This window comes from Paramisgurnus dabryanus, chromosome 4 (assembly GCF_030506205.2).
Source record: "Paramisgurnus dabryanus chromosome 4, PD_genome_1.1, whole genome shotgun sequence".
Lineage (NCBI taxonomy): Eukaryota > Metazoa > Chordata > Actinopteri > Cypriniformes > Cobitidae > Paramisgurnus > Paramisgurnus dabryanus.
In genome coordinates, this window is record NC_133340.1 from 17,656,391 (window position 1) to 17,673,857 (window position 17,467).

General features: G+C 38.4%; 1 protein-coding gene across 2 annotated transcripts; it reads left to right on the forward strand.

Annotated features, from left to right (window-relative positions):
• The first annotated feature begins 711 nt into the window (after positions 1–711).
• LOC135750712 (NACHT, LRR and PYD domains-containing protein 3-like) lies at positions 712–16,122 on the forward strand. Of its 2 annotated transcripts, XM_065269674.2 has the most exons (11): positions 719–1,280; positions 6,742–7,017; positions 7,102–8,902; positions 10,438–10,611; positions 10,756–10,929; positions 11,040–11,213; positions 14,124–14,297; positions 14,432–14,605; positions 14,688–14,864; positions 15,405–15,451; positions 15,525–16,122. In XM_065269674.2, the coding sequence occupies exons 2-11, from the start codon at positions 6,759–6,761 to the stop codon at positions 16,115–16,117; spliced, it is 3,747 nt and encodes a 1,248-aa protein (XP_065125746.2). In that variant the 5' UTR covers positions 719–1,280; positions 6,742–6,758; the 3' UTR covers positions 16,118–16,122. The 2 variants fall into 2 exon arrangements, with proteins under 2 accessions (XP_073670568.1, XP_065125746.2); XM_073814467.1 differs by lacking the exon at positions 14,124–14,297 and having other exon boundaries at positions 712–1,280.
• The last annotated feature ends 1,345 nt before the right edge of the window (positions 16,123–17,467 follow it).

Below are 17,467 nucleotides of genomic sequence, written 5' to 3' on the forward strand. Positions count from 1 at the left end.
ATTTCATATTTTCAAGTTTTTGGTTTATAATTAATATTTAAGTACATTGAACATTTAGAATTATTTTTACTTAAGTAAAAAGTACTTACTTTTACTCAAGAAAGTAAAAGTACACATTTTTTTATGTAATTAGGTATTAAATACATTTTAATATGCAATATAAAAGGAATACAAAGTAAAAAAAATTCCCAAGACAAACACTCTGATAAAGCACAGATGCCTGGAAAATTTACTCAAAGTACTCAAGTAGTGTCCGCCTCTGCAAATAAATAATAACCTGTTTTTACTATCTCTCTTTAGGTCCGAGTCGGTATCAGGCTTGCGAAAAAATGTAAACAATGAGCGCATGGACATTGCCTTTTCGTAGCTGGTTTGTGGTCGTAGCACTCTATTTAACCACTCGTTCAGGTGATTTCTCGAGTGTTTGCAACCAACTATCGCACACGTCGTTCCCGAACCACTTTTCTTCATGTTATAATTGTTATATCCTCTTTGTCAATGCGATATCAGTGCTTTCTCAGCACAACAGAGCTAGCTAGCAAAACAAACCCAGCCCGCCAGAACGGAAGTGAGTTGCATCGATGGGAGGAGTTTAAGACGTAGAGCGGAAACGGCTCAAAAACTTGTCTATACTCTCTGTGTTACTTTCGGCCGATGGGGTCCCGCAGAGTGTGCGGTGGAACCATTTGGTTGATCTTGGCAGTATTTAGCCCACCTGTGATTTTAACAATGGACGTTGTGTGAGTCATACTCCCCGTGTCACATTTTGGCGGATGGGGTCCCACAGAATGTGTGTGGTGGAACTGTCTGACCGATTTTAAAGCTGTATGATTTTTTGTATGGAATGTGGTGTGAGTCATACTCCCCGCATCAAACTGTGGCTGATGGGGTCCCGCGGAGTGCGGTGGCGGAGCCATCTAGCAGATTTTAAAGTTTACCTGTGATCGTAATATGACGTGGTGCGAGCCATACTCCCCTGCGTCATATCAGACAGTGTGTGTGTGGTGGAACCAGTCGGTACATTTTAAAAGTGTAGATGTTTTGCAAATAAGTCGTTGTCATGGTAGTGAGTGCTGCAGGTCGGCGCCCTACCTTATATTACCTTTTAGGCAAGTACGGGTTTTGACAAGCCTGGCCCTTAAGGTGATCAGCGTGTTGTGAACATTTATTGCAGATGTATGGGTGAGGTTACGAGTTTAGCTTTTCCTGATGTCCTGTGTAATATCTGAGCTCTGAGGAGGTAATCGTCGGGGTGACGATTCATAAGCTAGCAGATAAATGTAAGTTACGTTTCAGATGAGACTACATTGCTGCTGTGCCTGAAGTTTGTTTCTTTTGTCTGTGTGTGTGAATTCGTCTAGTGGCACAACCTCACCATTTACTGGACTGCATCCATTCAGGGGTTCGGGCTGGGAGGTGTATAACCTGAATTCAGCCATGCCCATAACGTTTAGTGAAATGCAGGAGTGGTTGTCGGTGTGACATATCAACCGGTTTTAGTTTTCTTTTTGTTTTGTTATTTAATTGTGGTTTGTATTTATTCACTTCTCTAAAGTGGGAGATATCGCCGGAACATATACACTATTTACTGTGAGAATTTTGTGGTGTTTCATGAGTGAATTTTGATATTAAGTGTGTGGTGACTCCTCGACTTCCTGTAGGCGATCTCCCCTATTGATGTGATTTTGTGTTTTTTTTGTTTTGCGTACTGTCATACATGTTTTCTATTAATTGTTATTATAATAAAGAAATTATATTTTTTTATAATTCATTGTTTGCATCTTTCTCACCCCACCCACGACTCCTGGACCTGTGTGTCTTAATTAAGATTTCCCGGGTTTCCCGGGTGGCGTAGTCGGAACATTGGTATTTCAAAATTTGCAATTCACCGCTCTGCTACATCATGTTTATCAGTTTCTGAGTGATGACTGACTTGAACAGACAGCCAGTTGGATATAATATCTCTGAGACACTGACGTTCACTTAGACAAACCTGTAGAAGAGCTGAACGCAAGTGGGCTAAGGACAGACTACATGTTTCCTATGAAATTTTAAAGGATTCCCATGCTGCTTTTCAGCAAGCTGCGAAAGCTGCTAAAAATCATTATTTTTCTGAGCTGATTCAGTTTCCGGAAATGTCTGACTCCCTCTGCGAAGAATTCGCGAAACATTTTAATGAGAAGATCTCACTGATCAGATCTCAAATGCCTCTGTCTCTTTATCAGCCACCTGAAGTGCCCTTATTCTCTTCTACATGGTCTGTCTTTGAACCTGTTTCTCTCGATTCTCTGAGATTGTTTCAACTTTAAAAACTACCCGTTGCTTTCAGGATGTGATTCCTACTATATTTTTTAAGCAGGTTTTTTGTGTTGTAGGTTCTGACTTTGTGTCTGTTATTAATAAATGTCTAGACACCGGTGCTGTTCCTAACAGCCTGAAACATAACTCGGTTTTGCCTAAACTTAAAAAGTCTAGATTGCATTCCACAACTCCACAATTTCAAATCTCCCTTTTATATCTAAAATTTTAGAAAAAGTGGTACTGAGCCAACTCTAGTCTTTTTTAAATGATGGTCATATTCATGAGAAATTCCAGTCTGGTTTTAAATCACGTTATAGTACGGAATCTGCACTTTTATGAATATGACCTATATTCTGTCCACCACTGACACAGGGCAATTTGTTGCATTGGTCTTGTTAGACCTTAGCTCCGCTTTTGATCTGGTTGATCATGATATTTTAATCTCTCATCTTGAAGCATGTATATAGGGGTACAGTTCTTGAATGGTTTGGCTCATACCTGTCTAACAGAAGCTTTTCTGTTCGCATTGGGCAACAGTGCTCATCCAAAAAGCAACTTGGGTCCGGAGTTCCACAGGGCTCAATTCTTGGGCCAGAACTTTTCAAACTGTATATGTTACCCTTGGGTTCAATTCTATCTAATCATGGGGTTTCATTTCACCTATATGCTGACGACACCCAAATTTACTTGCCTCTGAAGTGTGATGACAAGTCTGCTTTAAAACCATTATTGGACTGTCTGGATGAACTTAAACAATGGCTCTCTGGTAACTTTTTAAGTTTAAATGAAAACAAGACTGAAATTATTTTGTTTGGCCCCAATGATCGTAGTATGCATGCAGTTAACCTTCAATCACTGTCACCATACAGCACCAACTGTGTTCGAAACCTGGGAGTCTGGATTGACAACAACATTAAATTTGAAAAGCAGATAAGTGCTGTTGTAAAGTCATGTTTCTTTCACCTCCGTCTACTAGCTAAGGATAAGCCTTTTTTGCCTGGTAAGCACTTTGAGATAGCCATGCATGCTTTCGTTACATACAGACTGGACTATTGTAACTCCTTATATGTTGGTATTTCTCAGAAATACATCAACCGTCTCCAAGTAGTCCAAAATGCAGCTGCACGACTCCTCAAAGGGAGACGTAACTTCGACCATATTACACCAGTTCTGATCTCGCTTCATTGGCTACCGGTTAAATTTTGCATAGATTATAAAGTTTTGCTTTTTTGTTTTTAAGTCTCTACAAAACCAAGCTCCCCAGTACTTATCTGAACTGATTCACCCAGTCTCCCAGACAAGATCACTTAGATCGGGCGATTCCAATCTACTATCTGTCCCTCAAACCAGGCTCAAAAATAGAGGTGACCGTGCTTTTGGAGTCTATGGACCGAAGCTACGGAATAGCCTACCTCTTCACAACAGATCCGCCCAAACCTTGACACTTTTTAAAACTTCCCTAAAAACGTATTTCTTCTCAAAAGCTTTTAATAGACCTTGATGTTCCTCGTCATCCACCTAAGCTGTGTTTCTTGTTTGATGTCCTGTGTTTTTCGTATTGTACATTTCTCCTTGCCTTGTTAAGCACTTTGGTCAACGCAAGTTGTTTTTTAAACGTGCTATACAAATAAAATTGTATATTGTCCAGTGACTGTAAAATGCACTGCACCACTAGAGCTAGTAGGCAAAAGTACTCCCATTTAAATGTACTCTTTCCACAATGCTTTTCAAGTAAGTGTCATTATCATTGGTCGGGTCCCCTGTTATGGTGCTCGACAATATGGAGCTTCCACAATTCTCTATTCCTGGCAATGCTGATGATTACTTTTGTTTCCTCTTCCGCTTTCTACAAGGGTGAGTGACTGACTGCTTTTCGCTGCAAATTGGAATTTGAATTGAATCAACTCCGCCCTACAAAAAGTTGAATTGGAATTAATTCAAAGAAATTCCACTGTCACACAACAGAAAGAATCTCATATACGTTCAGTGTTAGGAAAGTTAATTTGGAAAATTGTTTGGTAACCATTTTAAATACTTGGTTAAAGTAAAGCATTCTGGGAAATGAAGTCATGTTCCATCGTGTTCCATAAAATTACAAAAAAAATCAAACTTAATTATTTGTTATGTGACTAGAGTTTTTAACATTAATTGCTGGGGGGAAACATTTCCTGTTTATGTAATCTGTACAAGTAGTTCAAACTAATATAATTTATAGAATATGTAATGCAATCATATCTGACATATACTGAAAGCTTCATTTTTAACACTTCACTTACTGTATAATTGTCAGGAATGGTGGAGGATAGAACCCAAGTGCAGACAGCTCTCAACTTAAAATATTTTTATTATTGAACAAAAACTCCCTCGAGGGGGTAAACAAGGCAAGAAAGAAATAATAACAGGCATGACAAAACTAGACGAACTCCTGACGACGTACAAACACAATTATCCCGCAAAGACAAGCGACACAATGGCATATAAATAGGGAAACTAATTAGGGGACAATAACAAACAGGTGAGGAAACTAATCATACATAATTAGGAAACAGGAGGGTAAGGTTAAGACTAAAGACAGGAGAGCTCGTGCCACACATAACACATAGGTCACGAGACTCTCCACACAAACACGTTTACGGGGGTGTCAGGATCCTAGCACCAAACAAGACAAAATACACTTTATAACATTTGGGATCCTGACAATAATATGTATATGAATTTCTTTAAATTTCTATTGAATTGCAATTCTGCTTCCTTTAATTCAAATTCTAATTGTAATTATAGATCCTGTTTTGACATCAATTTGAATTGAAATTCAGGAGTCATTCTTAATTCAATTCTGAATTGTGCACAAGCCTGATTTGCCAGTTTGAGAGCTTCTAGTTGAGTGTTGAAATATGATCTCTCTTTTCTCTTGTTTGATTGCACTTGAAATCATCCTTCGCAACTTCTTCATCTGTGATGAGCTGCAATGTTGAACTGCTGACCCAGCTCGGCTGTTTTGACTTCGGCCTTTTGCCCAGGAACTTTTTACTCGCAGCTACCAGCGCAGTGTTGAAGGTGTCTGCTCTTTGCTGTATTAGGTCCTGGGTGTTTTCGGTTTTACTCGACTGGTCAAGAAGAGCAGCAAATTGATTGCAAAGTTCCAAGTCAAAATTCGCTTGGATGTTCGTGTCTTTCAGCTTTTCATTCTGCAAGGTGCACCTGGCGATGGATGAGCTTCTTGCTGTTCTCAGAGCCAGTTTGAATTTGGCGCTCACCATCTTGTGGTCTCATCCAATGGCACAGGTGATGTAAGTGCGACAGTTTTTGACTGACTTCCATCACTTGGTGTTGAAAACAATTTGGTCTAGTTGAGCGAAATCTCCTTTTGGGCTCTTATGCACGGTCTCGTTGTTCAATTGCGTAACCAAGAGTTCCCTGGGCACAGACTTGCGCAGACATGCTGATTAATCTTTGACCATTGTTGTTCGAGATTGCGTGGTAGCTGAAGTTGCTTACCACTTTAGGATTAGTGTCGTGACTGTTCTTTCCAATTCTTGCATTCAAGTCACCGGCAAGAATGGTGACCATGTGTGGCGGTATTGACTTTATAAGATTGTCATAGAATGTGTCTTTTGCTGAAGGATCTGATGTCATATGCGAACACAAAGCATATTTTAGGATTGCCTTCTAAATGCATGGCAATTGTACACTCTGATTTAGTGGTGACAGAGATAATCAGCTGATCGATTCTGGTGTTAGCAAGGCTGATCCGTGGCTTTCCGATTAATCTGTATGTGCCATCGTCCAGCTGTTGTATTTCTTATAGCCCACCGAGTCAGGTGTTCGGAGTCGGTGCTCTTGAAGTGCTACGAGGTTGATGTGATGTTTCTCGCAGCCGGCTAAGATGCACCTGAGATATGATAGAAAGACGAGGAAGTGCAGCAAGAGGAAGAATGACAGGATGCACTGTAGACGTAATTGCCTGCGCATTATATGAATATAATTATATAAAAATTTAGCAGTCGTGCCAGTGCGACTTTTAATAAAAAGTAGTCGCACAGGCAGGAAAAATACTCGCAAAATGTGACTATTTACTCGCAGTCTATAGCCCTAGTTGATGTTGCCACTCTTCGCTGATTTGATGTAACCAGTGGCGGACAAGTGGCCGACCTACCACCGCGGTCCTTTTACGACTGGGCAGCGACCGTGCCAGCATCTTCTGAATTGTGTTGTGGTTCCCTATTGTATTCTTTGCTAGGTTACTCCACGAAGGGTCGCAGTGCAGTAGATTTCGCCTGTCACGGTTAGTGTAACAGAGTATATGTAGCATATTATTAGCCACCTCTGCTGACCACTCACTAGAAACTAATGACTGATCTCATTACAGCATCATTTTACAATGAAAACATCATCTGAGCTTCAGAAACTATCTATGATGTTTTTCTTCATGTTCTGCAGAAGTGGATCATTGCTGGATGATGGCGTTTGTTTCAGATCTCCTGGTGAACTCACTCAATGAACTGATAAAAGCCCAACTGAAGGAGTTTCAGTGGCATCTGAAGAATCATGGTGGTATTTCAGCTGCTGAGCTGGAGGACACAGATGTCTTAGATACAGTAGATAAGATAATGGAGCGTTATGGACCAGACGGAGCTATGGAGATCACACTGAACATCTTAAGGAAGATGAATCAAAACCATCTGGCTCAACTGCTGGAGTACAAACACAAAGATGGTAAAGCAAATGTAAAACTTCAAATGGAGAAAAATTAAAGGTGTGAATAGGTTTCTTATTCTGTTTGTTTTTTTTCCCTCAAAGGTCCAGTGACAGTTGACAGTAAAGCTGCTGATGGTTGTTACACTGAGCTGAGCATCAGACTGAAGAACATCTTAAAACAGGACTATGAGCGGATATTGGACGGTAATTCACAGACTGGCCATCGGAAATATCTGAACGATATTTACACTGATCTCTTCATAGTAAAGAATGAGACTGGAGGAGCAGTGACTGAGCATGAAGTGAGACAAATTGAATTAAATCTCATCCGAAGTCCTGCTGAGGACTCGCCAATCAAATGCAATGATGTATTTAAAGTCCAGTGTGATCGACGAAACAGAAAAGTGATGACGATGGGCATTGCTGGGGTGGGAAAAACTGTCTCAGTTAATAAATTCATTCTTGACTGGGCTGAAGGAAAGGAAAATCAGGAAATCGTCTTTGTTTTTCCTCTGCCTTTCCGTCAGTTGAATGTGATTCAAAAGGATTACAGCCTAATGGATCTGATTCACGAATACTTTAGCTGTGTTAAACAACTCCCATCATTACCTGAAGATGAAGGTAAAGTCATGTTCGTCTTTGATGGCCTGGATGAGTGTCGATTCCCTTTAAGCTTTGAGAAGAGCCAGAGATTGACAGATGTACATGAAAAAACAACAGTGGGTGTCATTGTTACAAACCTGATTAAGAAAAATCTGCTTCCTTTTTCTCTCATCTGGATCACCTCCAGACCAGCAGCAGCCAATCAGATCCCTCGAGACTACATTGATCAGATGACAGAGGTCCGAGGATTCAACGATGAGCAAAAGGAAAAATACTTCACTAAAAACAGCAAACCTGATGTGGCAGAGAAAATCATCTCACACATGAGGAAATCCAGGAGTCTTTACATCATGTGTCAAATTCCTGTCTTCTGCTGGATCTCTCTCTGTGTTTTTCAGCCTCTGCTGACTAAAGAGGATCATGACAAAATTCCCACAACCCTCACAGGGATGTACATATACTTCTTACTTTCTCAGATGCAGCAAATGAAAAAGAAATACCATGATGGTCTTCCAATATCTTTTAAAGATGTGGTTCTGAAGCTCAGTAAACTGGCCTTTAAACAGCTTCAGAAAGGAAACCTGATTTTCTATGAAGAAGATCTTCAGAAATGTGGGCTGGATGTCAGTGAAGGTCTTGTTTACTCAGGTTTGTGCACTCAGATTTTTCAAAGAGAAAAGCCAGTTTCTGGGAGAAATGTGTACAGCTTTGTACATCTCAGCATTCAGGAATTCCTCGCTGCTCTCTATGCAATTATAATATACAAAGATAAAAAAACAAATCCATTCCCTGTCTCTCTGGGTGAAAAAGTGCAATGGATATTTAAATATTCACTGTTAGAGCTTCATAAGAGTGCAATTGAGAATGCTCTTCAGAGCAAGAACGGACACCTGGACCTTCTCCTCCGGTTCCTCATGGGTCTTTCACTGAAGTCCAGTCAGAATGAGCTGAGGGAACTTCTGCCCACACTGAAGATTACAAATAAAGAAGAAAACATAACAGACACTGCTGATTATATCAAAATGAAAATTGAGGAAGCAAAATCAGAAGAGAGGAGAAGCAATCTTTTCTACTGCTTGAGTGAACTGAAAGATTATTCACTGATCACAGAAATCCAGAAGTATCTGAATTCAGGAGATCTTTCAGCTCAGAGTCTTTCTTCTGTTCAGTGGTCTGCTCTGGTGTTTGTGCTGCTGATGTCAGAAGAGATTCAAGAGACGTTTGAGCTGCAGAAGTACAGAAGATCTGATGAAGCACTGATTCGACTATTGCCAGTGATCAAACAAACCAAAAGAGCTCTGTAAGATTCATTTATACATTCATTCATATCAGTGTTAACACAAACCATTACTTTGATTATTGATTAATGATAATTTTCTGTGTTTCTGTGGACTTTTAGTTTGTATTTTGAGTTCCTGTTTCCCGTTTGTCGTTTTTTGTTGTTCAGTTGTGGTTTGGTTCCTCTGTTGAGGTCTTGTTCATTAGCCCCTGTGTGTATATATAGCCTACTGTTTCCTTTGTTCTTTGTCGGTTTTGGTTTGATGTAACAGCACCCTATTTAAGACATTGTTATTCTTCCCAGATGTTGCACTAATAGATATTTTCTGATTTAGACTACATAATCACATGCAATCTAAACTAATCTGTTATGTTCCTTGAGGGTAACTGGCAGAATTCTTGGATTATACTCTGTTGCTTGTTGGTTCCCACTTTACCATGGCCATTTTTGGGGGGGTCATGGAGTGCGGCCCCAAAAATATCTCCGCTTGGCATCTGGCATACTGGGGGGCTTGAAAGGATGCCTTTAAAACCTAGTGCATAGCCCTCCAAACCTTGATCTTTTGGCGGCTTGCATAAGATGTCAGCTGGAATTACATCCAATGCTTTTAGGCCAAGAATGATGGAGCCCCCGAAATCTTAGCGAGTTACTTTTACATTTGTATTTAGTCATTTAGCAGATGCTTTTATCCAAAGCAACTTACAAATGAGGTACAGTAAACAATAAAAGATGAATGGGAACAACATAAGAGCAGCAGTAAAGTGCACTAAAACTAGTCTCAGTAAGCCTTAAACAATAGAAAAGTTTTTTTAGGACACAAGGAAAAAAGATAGAAAAAAGATATCAGCGAGACAGGTGTTGGCAGAAGAGATTGGTTTTTAGTCGATTCTTAAAGATGGCTACAGAATCAACAGATCTTTTTGCAACAGGCAGATCATTCCACAGTGAAGGCACATGATAGTGATTTTTCCCTTTTTGAGATGACACCACAAGTTGTTGCTCTTGGCAGAGCACAGGGATCTAGAGGGTACATAAGTCTGTATAAATGAGTGAAGTTATTTGCTGCTATACACATTCGGATAAGGTGCTGCACTTCTGAGATCACAGATGATCAGTAAAAAGACCACCATAATCCCCTGTGTTTTTCTGAAGTAGGTCATGTTAGCCATGGTAGTAATTTATAGACAAATCATAGACAAACTTTAACGAAAATTAATAGAGACAGATGCAAACTGTTAACCTGACTCGTGAGACGGTGCAGACTGTGGTGTTGCACCTGAGCAAATCCAACAGGGTCCTAGCAACATTGGTTGTTCTGGCCCTAGAAGTTAATTGCACATTTCAATATAGTTTTTATCATTGTGTTGGAGCACAATTAATTGTGTTTATTGCAATTTTCAACATCCAAATATTAATAAAAGAGAATATTTCATTTTTGTATTCCATTCTCCATTCTATTCCTGTTACTGAATGATTTATGTCTTGTGTATTTGTTGTATTTATGTTGTGTATTTTTTGTAAGTTTTAATTTAAACTTGTTTCTTTCCGACACACAGTCTACAGAGCTGTAATCTGACTGGTAAGTGTTGTGAAAGTTTATCTTCATGTCTACAATCATCATGGTGTCTCCTGAGAGATCTGGATCTGAGTAACAATGACCTGCAGGATTCAGGAGTGAAGCTCATCTCTGATGCTCTCAAGAGTCCAGACTGCAAACTAGAGATACTGAGGTCAGTCACTGTATAGATATTCAGATGCTAAAACATTAAATGACAGTGACTAATAGTGACAAACTGTTTTTAACAAACTCTGGGACAGCTGGAATTTGTGTTTTTAAAAACTACCTGTAGATAATTTTGTTTGGTTCTGTTCAGATTGTCCAGCTGTAATCTGACTGCTGAGTGTTGTAAAAGTTTATCTTTATCTCTACAATCATCATGGTGTCTCCTGAGAGATCTGGACCTGAGTTACAATGACCTGCAGGATTCAGGAGTGAAGCTCATCTCTGATGCTCTCAAGAGTCCTAACTGTAAGCTACAGATACTGAGGTCCGTAATTTTTCATTTAAATCATTTAGGTGTTTAAACAAATAGTAGTGGCTGTCATAGCTGTTATTTGATTCAACTAATTGTAGATAATTTTATTCGGTTCTTTTTAGATTGTCAATGTGTAATCTGACCGGTGAGTGCTACAAAAGTTTATCTTCATGTCTTCAATCCTCAAACTCCTCTGTGAGAGATCTGGATGTGAGTAACAATGACCTGCAGGATTCAGGAGTGAAGCTCATCTCTGATGCTCTCAAGAGTCCAGACTGTAAACTACAGATACTGAGGTCAGCAATGTTCAGTAAAAGTAGACAAGAACTTAAACAATAAATGATAGCCCTTCTGTCACAGCTATACTTTTAGATGTGTTTGACTTTTTGTGACGCTCCACAGACCAATCGGTATATGACATTAATGTATCACAGCAATGATTTAAAAGCAGTACTGTCGAGTTGCTCTTGCAGTATTTGATGTCATTGTTTGATCTACACAGCTCCACATGTGGAAGCAGTAGTTGTAGCATAGCACCACTCTGTTGACCTGTGATATAACGTAACAGTTTTAGGGAAACATTTAATAAACAGGGCGAATTAGCGGGTGGGGGATCTATGAGTTGTCAATTTCAAAAAAGCCCTGATAGGAGTGAAGATTTCTGCGGGTGATTTATTGACAAGGCACAGGTTCTTAAATCACTGTTCAAAATCTAATTTCCTTTATGACCAATTGTATCCACCAAAAGCAGCGAATTAGCCTTAGATTTAAGAAATACTTTTTTTGTTTTTTTTTAGTAAATTGATGAGTGCAAACTGTGTCGGTGTCAGATAACAAAGGAAAATAAATGGAGCAGCGTGAGCCAAATTGGATGCGAGGCTAACAGGGCTTCTTTCTGTCTAAGTTGTCTCTGCGGGGATGCAGACTGCACACACGTCGGTGCCATTTACAGTCAGGTCCAGTCGGGTTCAAAAAAATTGTCACCGGTTAGGGTCGACTCTGGGGTGTAATTTTCTCAGGTTTGTCTCGGGTCGGGTCTTTAAAAGATTTTTTAGGCACGTCAGGTTCGGGATAAAAGTGATTCAGGTCATTTCAGGTCAGAGCATGTGAGCAGAGCTGAGCGGTGAGAATTTCTACTCCCCACTCACGTGGGTGTTCTCTAACCCCCGAGTCGCATCCGCCACGCAGCCTTAATTCTTGTGCATGCTATAGACTCGTGGTCTGAGAGGAATCAGAGCAAGACCGGGTGATCGATCCGGCACTTCAGATGTGTGTGTCCACAAAACTTCTCAGTTGTCCTTGGAACTAAATTGGTAAGACTTGTATAGTCCCAGTTCTCTAAATTGTTCAGAGCAATGCCTTCTCTGGCTATTTCTATGATTTCTATCTTTTAGGAAATTTAATTATGGTTTTACAGTTTTTTACAATCACTTTGCTACTATTTTCAGAACCTTGATGTCATTTTTCACAACTCTAGACACAAAACTCACAACCAAAGATCAAAATGCACATTTTTCAAAACTCTTAACTCTTTTCTCAATTGCTTGGATACAATACACATAAAACTTGGATCATTTGTTCATTCAACCAAAATCACATGTTCAATATGACACAACTTAACATCAAAGTACTACTGTTTCAAAAGGCTATTCACACATCACATTTCAAATAAGTGTCTATTCATTTTCTTACAATGATCTAACTATCAATCAATACAACTGCCCAAAATGATAAGTAACTGTTGCATTATTCGTAATAGTTGTATGGAAACAGACAAAGAATCTTCCATGTTTACTGAAAATCATGAAAGTTTCAAGATAATGAGGTTCATTGTAACCAATAAGCATGGAGCATGAACCAATTATCACTGTACTGTATAGATGCAGGCCCTTGTAATTGCTTGTCCAATTCTGCCAACTTGTTACTGATGATTGAGTGCAGATTGTGAAATTATGTGACCTATGTTGTGATTGTACTGTAGTGTTTTCATCAATACATTACAAACTTTGTTCAATGATTCCAATGTGTCTGTCGTATTCTCTCTACTACTGCAGAACTTTTACAGATATGTATTTGCTCTACATGTACCATAATGAAATCTGTATCACCAATTTTGTTCTACAATACTTAATGATTGTACAAACAATGACTTAGTGAAACTATCAGTTGCTTGTGTGTGGGTGATCTATAGTTATGTTTCCATGGTATTTCACAGTAAATTTGTGTTTTGAAACAATGATTGTGCAAGTGCAAGATGTCTTTAAAGATGTGAATGCACAAGCAATGTTTTGAACACTAGACAGCCTGTGTTACAAGTGATTACCGTTTTGAGTTTTGTATCTAGAGTTGTGAAAAATGACATCAAGGTTCTGAAAATAGTAGCAAAGTGATTGTAAAAAACTGTATTACAGTTAAAAAAATACTGGTTACTAAAGTAAAACCAAGATTCTGCTAATTGTAATCAATTCCATGGGGAAAAACATGGTAACTTCAAAAAACCATGGTTAGTAAGAGATGTTAAATAATAAGAGTCTATGTAGATTCTGCGTGTCCAAATGGATAAGTATATCAAAAGCAGCTGTTGTTGAAATAAGTGTTTGTTCTCCTGTCTGGATTCATTTAATCTGCACCTAGCATTTGAAACTGTTTAGATGTGAGTGTTGGAACCATTATTTGTAAGTGGGACAAGACCCACCCACTTTATATGACCAGTGATATTGAACCCACTGACCTTTTTCTCTAATTTAACACATATGTCTGTTCACTTGTGAGAGCGCTGTCAGTCAAATTTATTCTACTTCAATAATTAAACTCAGTTCCGAGTTTTAGCTACAGCCTTGAATTCCATGCAGCTGCCTCTTCAAATCCATTTCAGTTGGCTCATTTAGATTCCCTATTAATTAAACTCCATTTCATGTTTTTACTAGTTTTGCCAATTGGCATCCCGTGACACAACAAGGTAAGCAAAGGTTTTAGGTTATTAAAGCAATTGTTTAATTAAAATGCACAAGAATACAAGAAAATTGCATCTACTCACGTTAATATTTTGGACCCACCCACATTTTTTTTGTGCTTCCAATACACATATGTTAAGACCCCAACACTTCTTATCTTTATCAAGGAACAAATTATACATCAACTTTAAATTGACCCAAGTTTTGTTTCTAATCTGTATTTTTTTACATTATTTGTATTGTTCTGTTTAGTTTATCTGGCTGTAATCTGACTGCTGAGTGTTGTAAAAGTTTCTCTTCATGTCTACAATCATCATGGTGTCTCCTGAGAGATCTGGATGTGAGTAACAATGACCTGCAGGATTCAGGAGTGAAGCTCATCTCTGATGCTCTCAAGAGTCCAGACTGTAAACTAGAGATAATGAGGTAAGCCGTTTTTAGAAAAAGTAGACAAGTGCTAAAACAATAAATAATAGCACTTGTCACAGCTGTACTTTGGGCCACCAGGAATTTGGGTTTTTTGAAAGAAATACATTTAAATTGTGTTTGGTTCTCTTCAGATTGTCCTTGTGTAATCTGACTGCTGAGTGTTGTGAAAGTTTATCTTCATGTCTTCAATCCTCAAACTCCTCTGTGAGAGATCTGGACCTGAGTAACAATGACCTGCAGGATTCAGGAGTGAAGCTCATCTCTGATGCTCTCAAGAGCCCAAACTGTAAACTACACACACTGAGGTATTTATCTCTAGATACTCATTTACTGATTTATAACTAAAGAGGATGAACTGACTGATGTTGATGTGTGATCTCTCTGTAGATTATCAGGTTGTATGGTGACAGATGAAGGTTGTTGTTATTTGGCTTCAGCTCTGAGTTCAAACCCATCATCACACCTGAGAGAGCTGGATCTGACCTACAATCACCCACAACACTCAGGACATCAGATGCTCTCTCAGAGACTCAGTGATCCCAAGTGTACACTGGAGAAACTTAAGTATGAACGTAACACTCAAATGTCCCAGCTAACACAGAAAAGTTCTAATAATGTTCATTGAATGTTTTCAGTGTTCCCCAAACGTTATGCCAACATTAAAGTGTCCATTTTTATATACTAAGAGTGTTTCTGGGTTGTCTGAATGTTAAAGGAATGTTACATTCTATCATTTTAGACTTTATGACAATGTCACGTTTTAATGTTCACACAATTTTTAAAACAACTGTTTTCTATATTAACTTTTTGCTTGTTATAGAAAAGATAGAGAAACATTGCATTTTATTTTTTTTAAACTGTTATAAAACATTTCTGAATGTTCTGTAAAAATATTGCTGTAGAAAACACAGATGTTTTGTTTTATTTAAAGTCACCATTATGGTGATCCGTGTTTGTTTTACACATGCATTAATTTTGTATCAGATCATCAGGATGTGACCTCAAGTTGTGTGTGTGTGTGTGTGTGTGTGTGTGTGTGTGTGTGTGTGTGTGTGTGTGTGTGTGTGTGTGTGTGTGTGTGTGTGTGTGTGTGTGTGTGTGTAGTTTAGATCATGGGGAGGAATTCAGAATCAAAGCAGGACTATACAAGTGTAAGTAACACACACACATTTAGTGGCTGTTGTTTTGTTGTGTTATACTGTAAATCTCTCTCCTTGTGTTCAGATGCCTGTAATCTCACACTGGATCCAAGCACGGCAAACATTCATCTTGTTCTGTCTGAGGACAACAGAAAGATAACACGTGTGATTGAGTCTCAGCCGTATCGTGACGGTCCAGACAGATTTGATTTACCTCAGGTTTTGTGTAAAGAGCGTCTGGCTGGACGCTGTTACTGGGAGGCTGAATGGAGCGGATTTGGTGTTTTTATATCAGTGTCATATAAAAGCATCTACAGGAAAGGAAAGACTGTTGAAAGTGAGTTAGGATTCAATGCACAATCATGGAGTCTGCTCTTTGTTGATCATGGCTTCATTGCATGTCACAATAATAAGGAAACAGCGCATAGCACACGTGCCCCTTTTCACCTCTCTAATAGAGTAGGAGTTTATCTGGACTGGTCAGCGGGCACTCTGTCCTTCTACAGCGTCTCTGATACACAAACACTCACACATTTACACACATTCAACACAACATTTACTGAACCTCTATATGCTGGATTTAAGATTCATTTTAACTCCTCAGTGTCTCTTTGTGAGATCATACAGAATCCAGTGAGAAACAGTAGAGATGTCATATACTCTTCATTCTCAATGTAACACACATACATTCAAGTCGATTTAATTTCAATTCAGTTTTATTTACATAGCACTTTTCTCAATTGTTCCAAAGCCACTTTACATTGATTTCTTTGTCCTTTCTCTTGTTTTTATTAAAGACAACAAAAGTTGCAAAGTACAGTGTCTAAGATTGACATAGAAGAAAGTAAAGCCAATGTCAGCTGACTCCTATGGGGTTAAAAAAAACTTCAGGCAGAAAAAAACCCTGTGAGAAAAAAGTCCAATGGGAGAATAAAATCCAATTGAGAGAGAGCCAGACATCTATGGAAGATATACTATATATTAGATTTAATACTATATAACATTTTATGGAAATACATTTTTTTAAATCAGCTAAAACATCAGCTGGGCATTATGATGATGGGGGGCAAGTAGATCAGTGGTATGATCACGGCAGCTGAAACAGAATCAGAGAGTGCATACAACTGAGAGGATTTTTAACATGTATTCATTTATTTGAAATGCCAGAAGAACAAATTATCCACAATATCATCTGCCAAGCAATGCTATTTCTAAATTGGCTGAATGAAATAAAAGACGACTTTGAGTCTTCTTTAACCCAGAGTAAAATTATTTAAATTAGAAGATGTAGAATGAGACACACTTTATCAGTTTAAGTCTAAACTATATTCTCATCTCTTTAACCATGCATTCAAATAATTCAATTACATATTTATGCAATGTAATACATGTAATGCTAAATTAATGTGTGTGTGTGTGTTCCGTTGCAGTCAACTATGGTGGCATACATGTGATGTCTATGGGTTCAAACCCTTTATAAATCTGTTTTTGTTTCTTTCAACAAGTTATGGTTATCTGATGTTGGCTGATCGATGTGATTATTAGAAATGGAATTTTGAGAAAAATGGGTTTAAAGAGATACAATGAAATAAAAATAACAACCAAGTTTTACAAGTCACTTTACTGTGGTTAAAGGTTCATTTAAGTTACTATACATGGTGTGAAAAATACAAAATACAAAAACTTGACAAATATAAAGTTCCGAAAACCAAAAAGTAATGCTGGGGAACGTTTTGGGAACCAAAAGTGTTAGCTGGGTGGTCCATTATCCTACTGCACAAATCAAATATTTTGCAGGGTATAAACTTAAATTGTAAGTTATGAAAAATAAAATATATTTCCCCATTTACCTCTGAGTAATTCGTTGCAAAAAAGCATTAGCAAATGCAAACATCAATACTTTAGAAGATGTGAATCATCATCGAGTCCAGATGCAAGTTGTTCTTTACGATTCTTTTAAATTTGGTGAACAGAGCCGGTTCAAATGAATGATTCAATCGCGCAACGAACATTACTACTAAACCGAAA

Coding starts and splice junctions, on each gene's coding strand:
- LOC135750712 (XM_065269674.2), top strand. CDS start 6,759: ATGATGGCGTTTGTTTCAGATCTCCTGGTGAACTCACTCAATGAACTG. Junction 10,930..11,039: donor TGTAAGCTACAGATACTGAG/GTCCGTAATTTT, acceptor GGTTCTTTTTAG/ATTGTCAATGTGTAATCTGA. Junction 14,865..15,404: donor TGTACACTGGAGAAACTTAA/GTATGAACGTAA, acceptor GTGTGTGTGTAG/TTTAGATCATGGGGAGGAAT.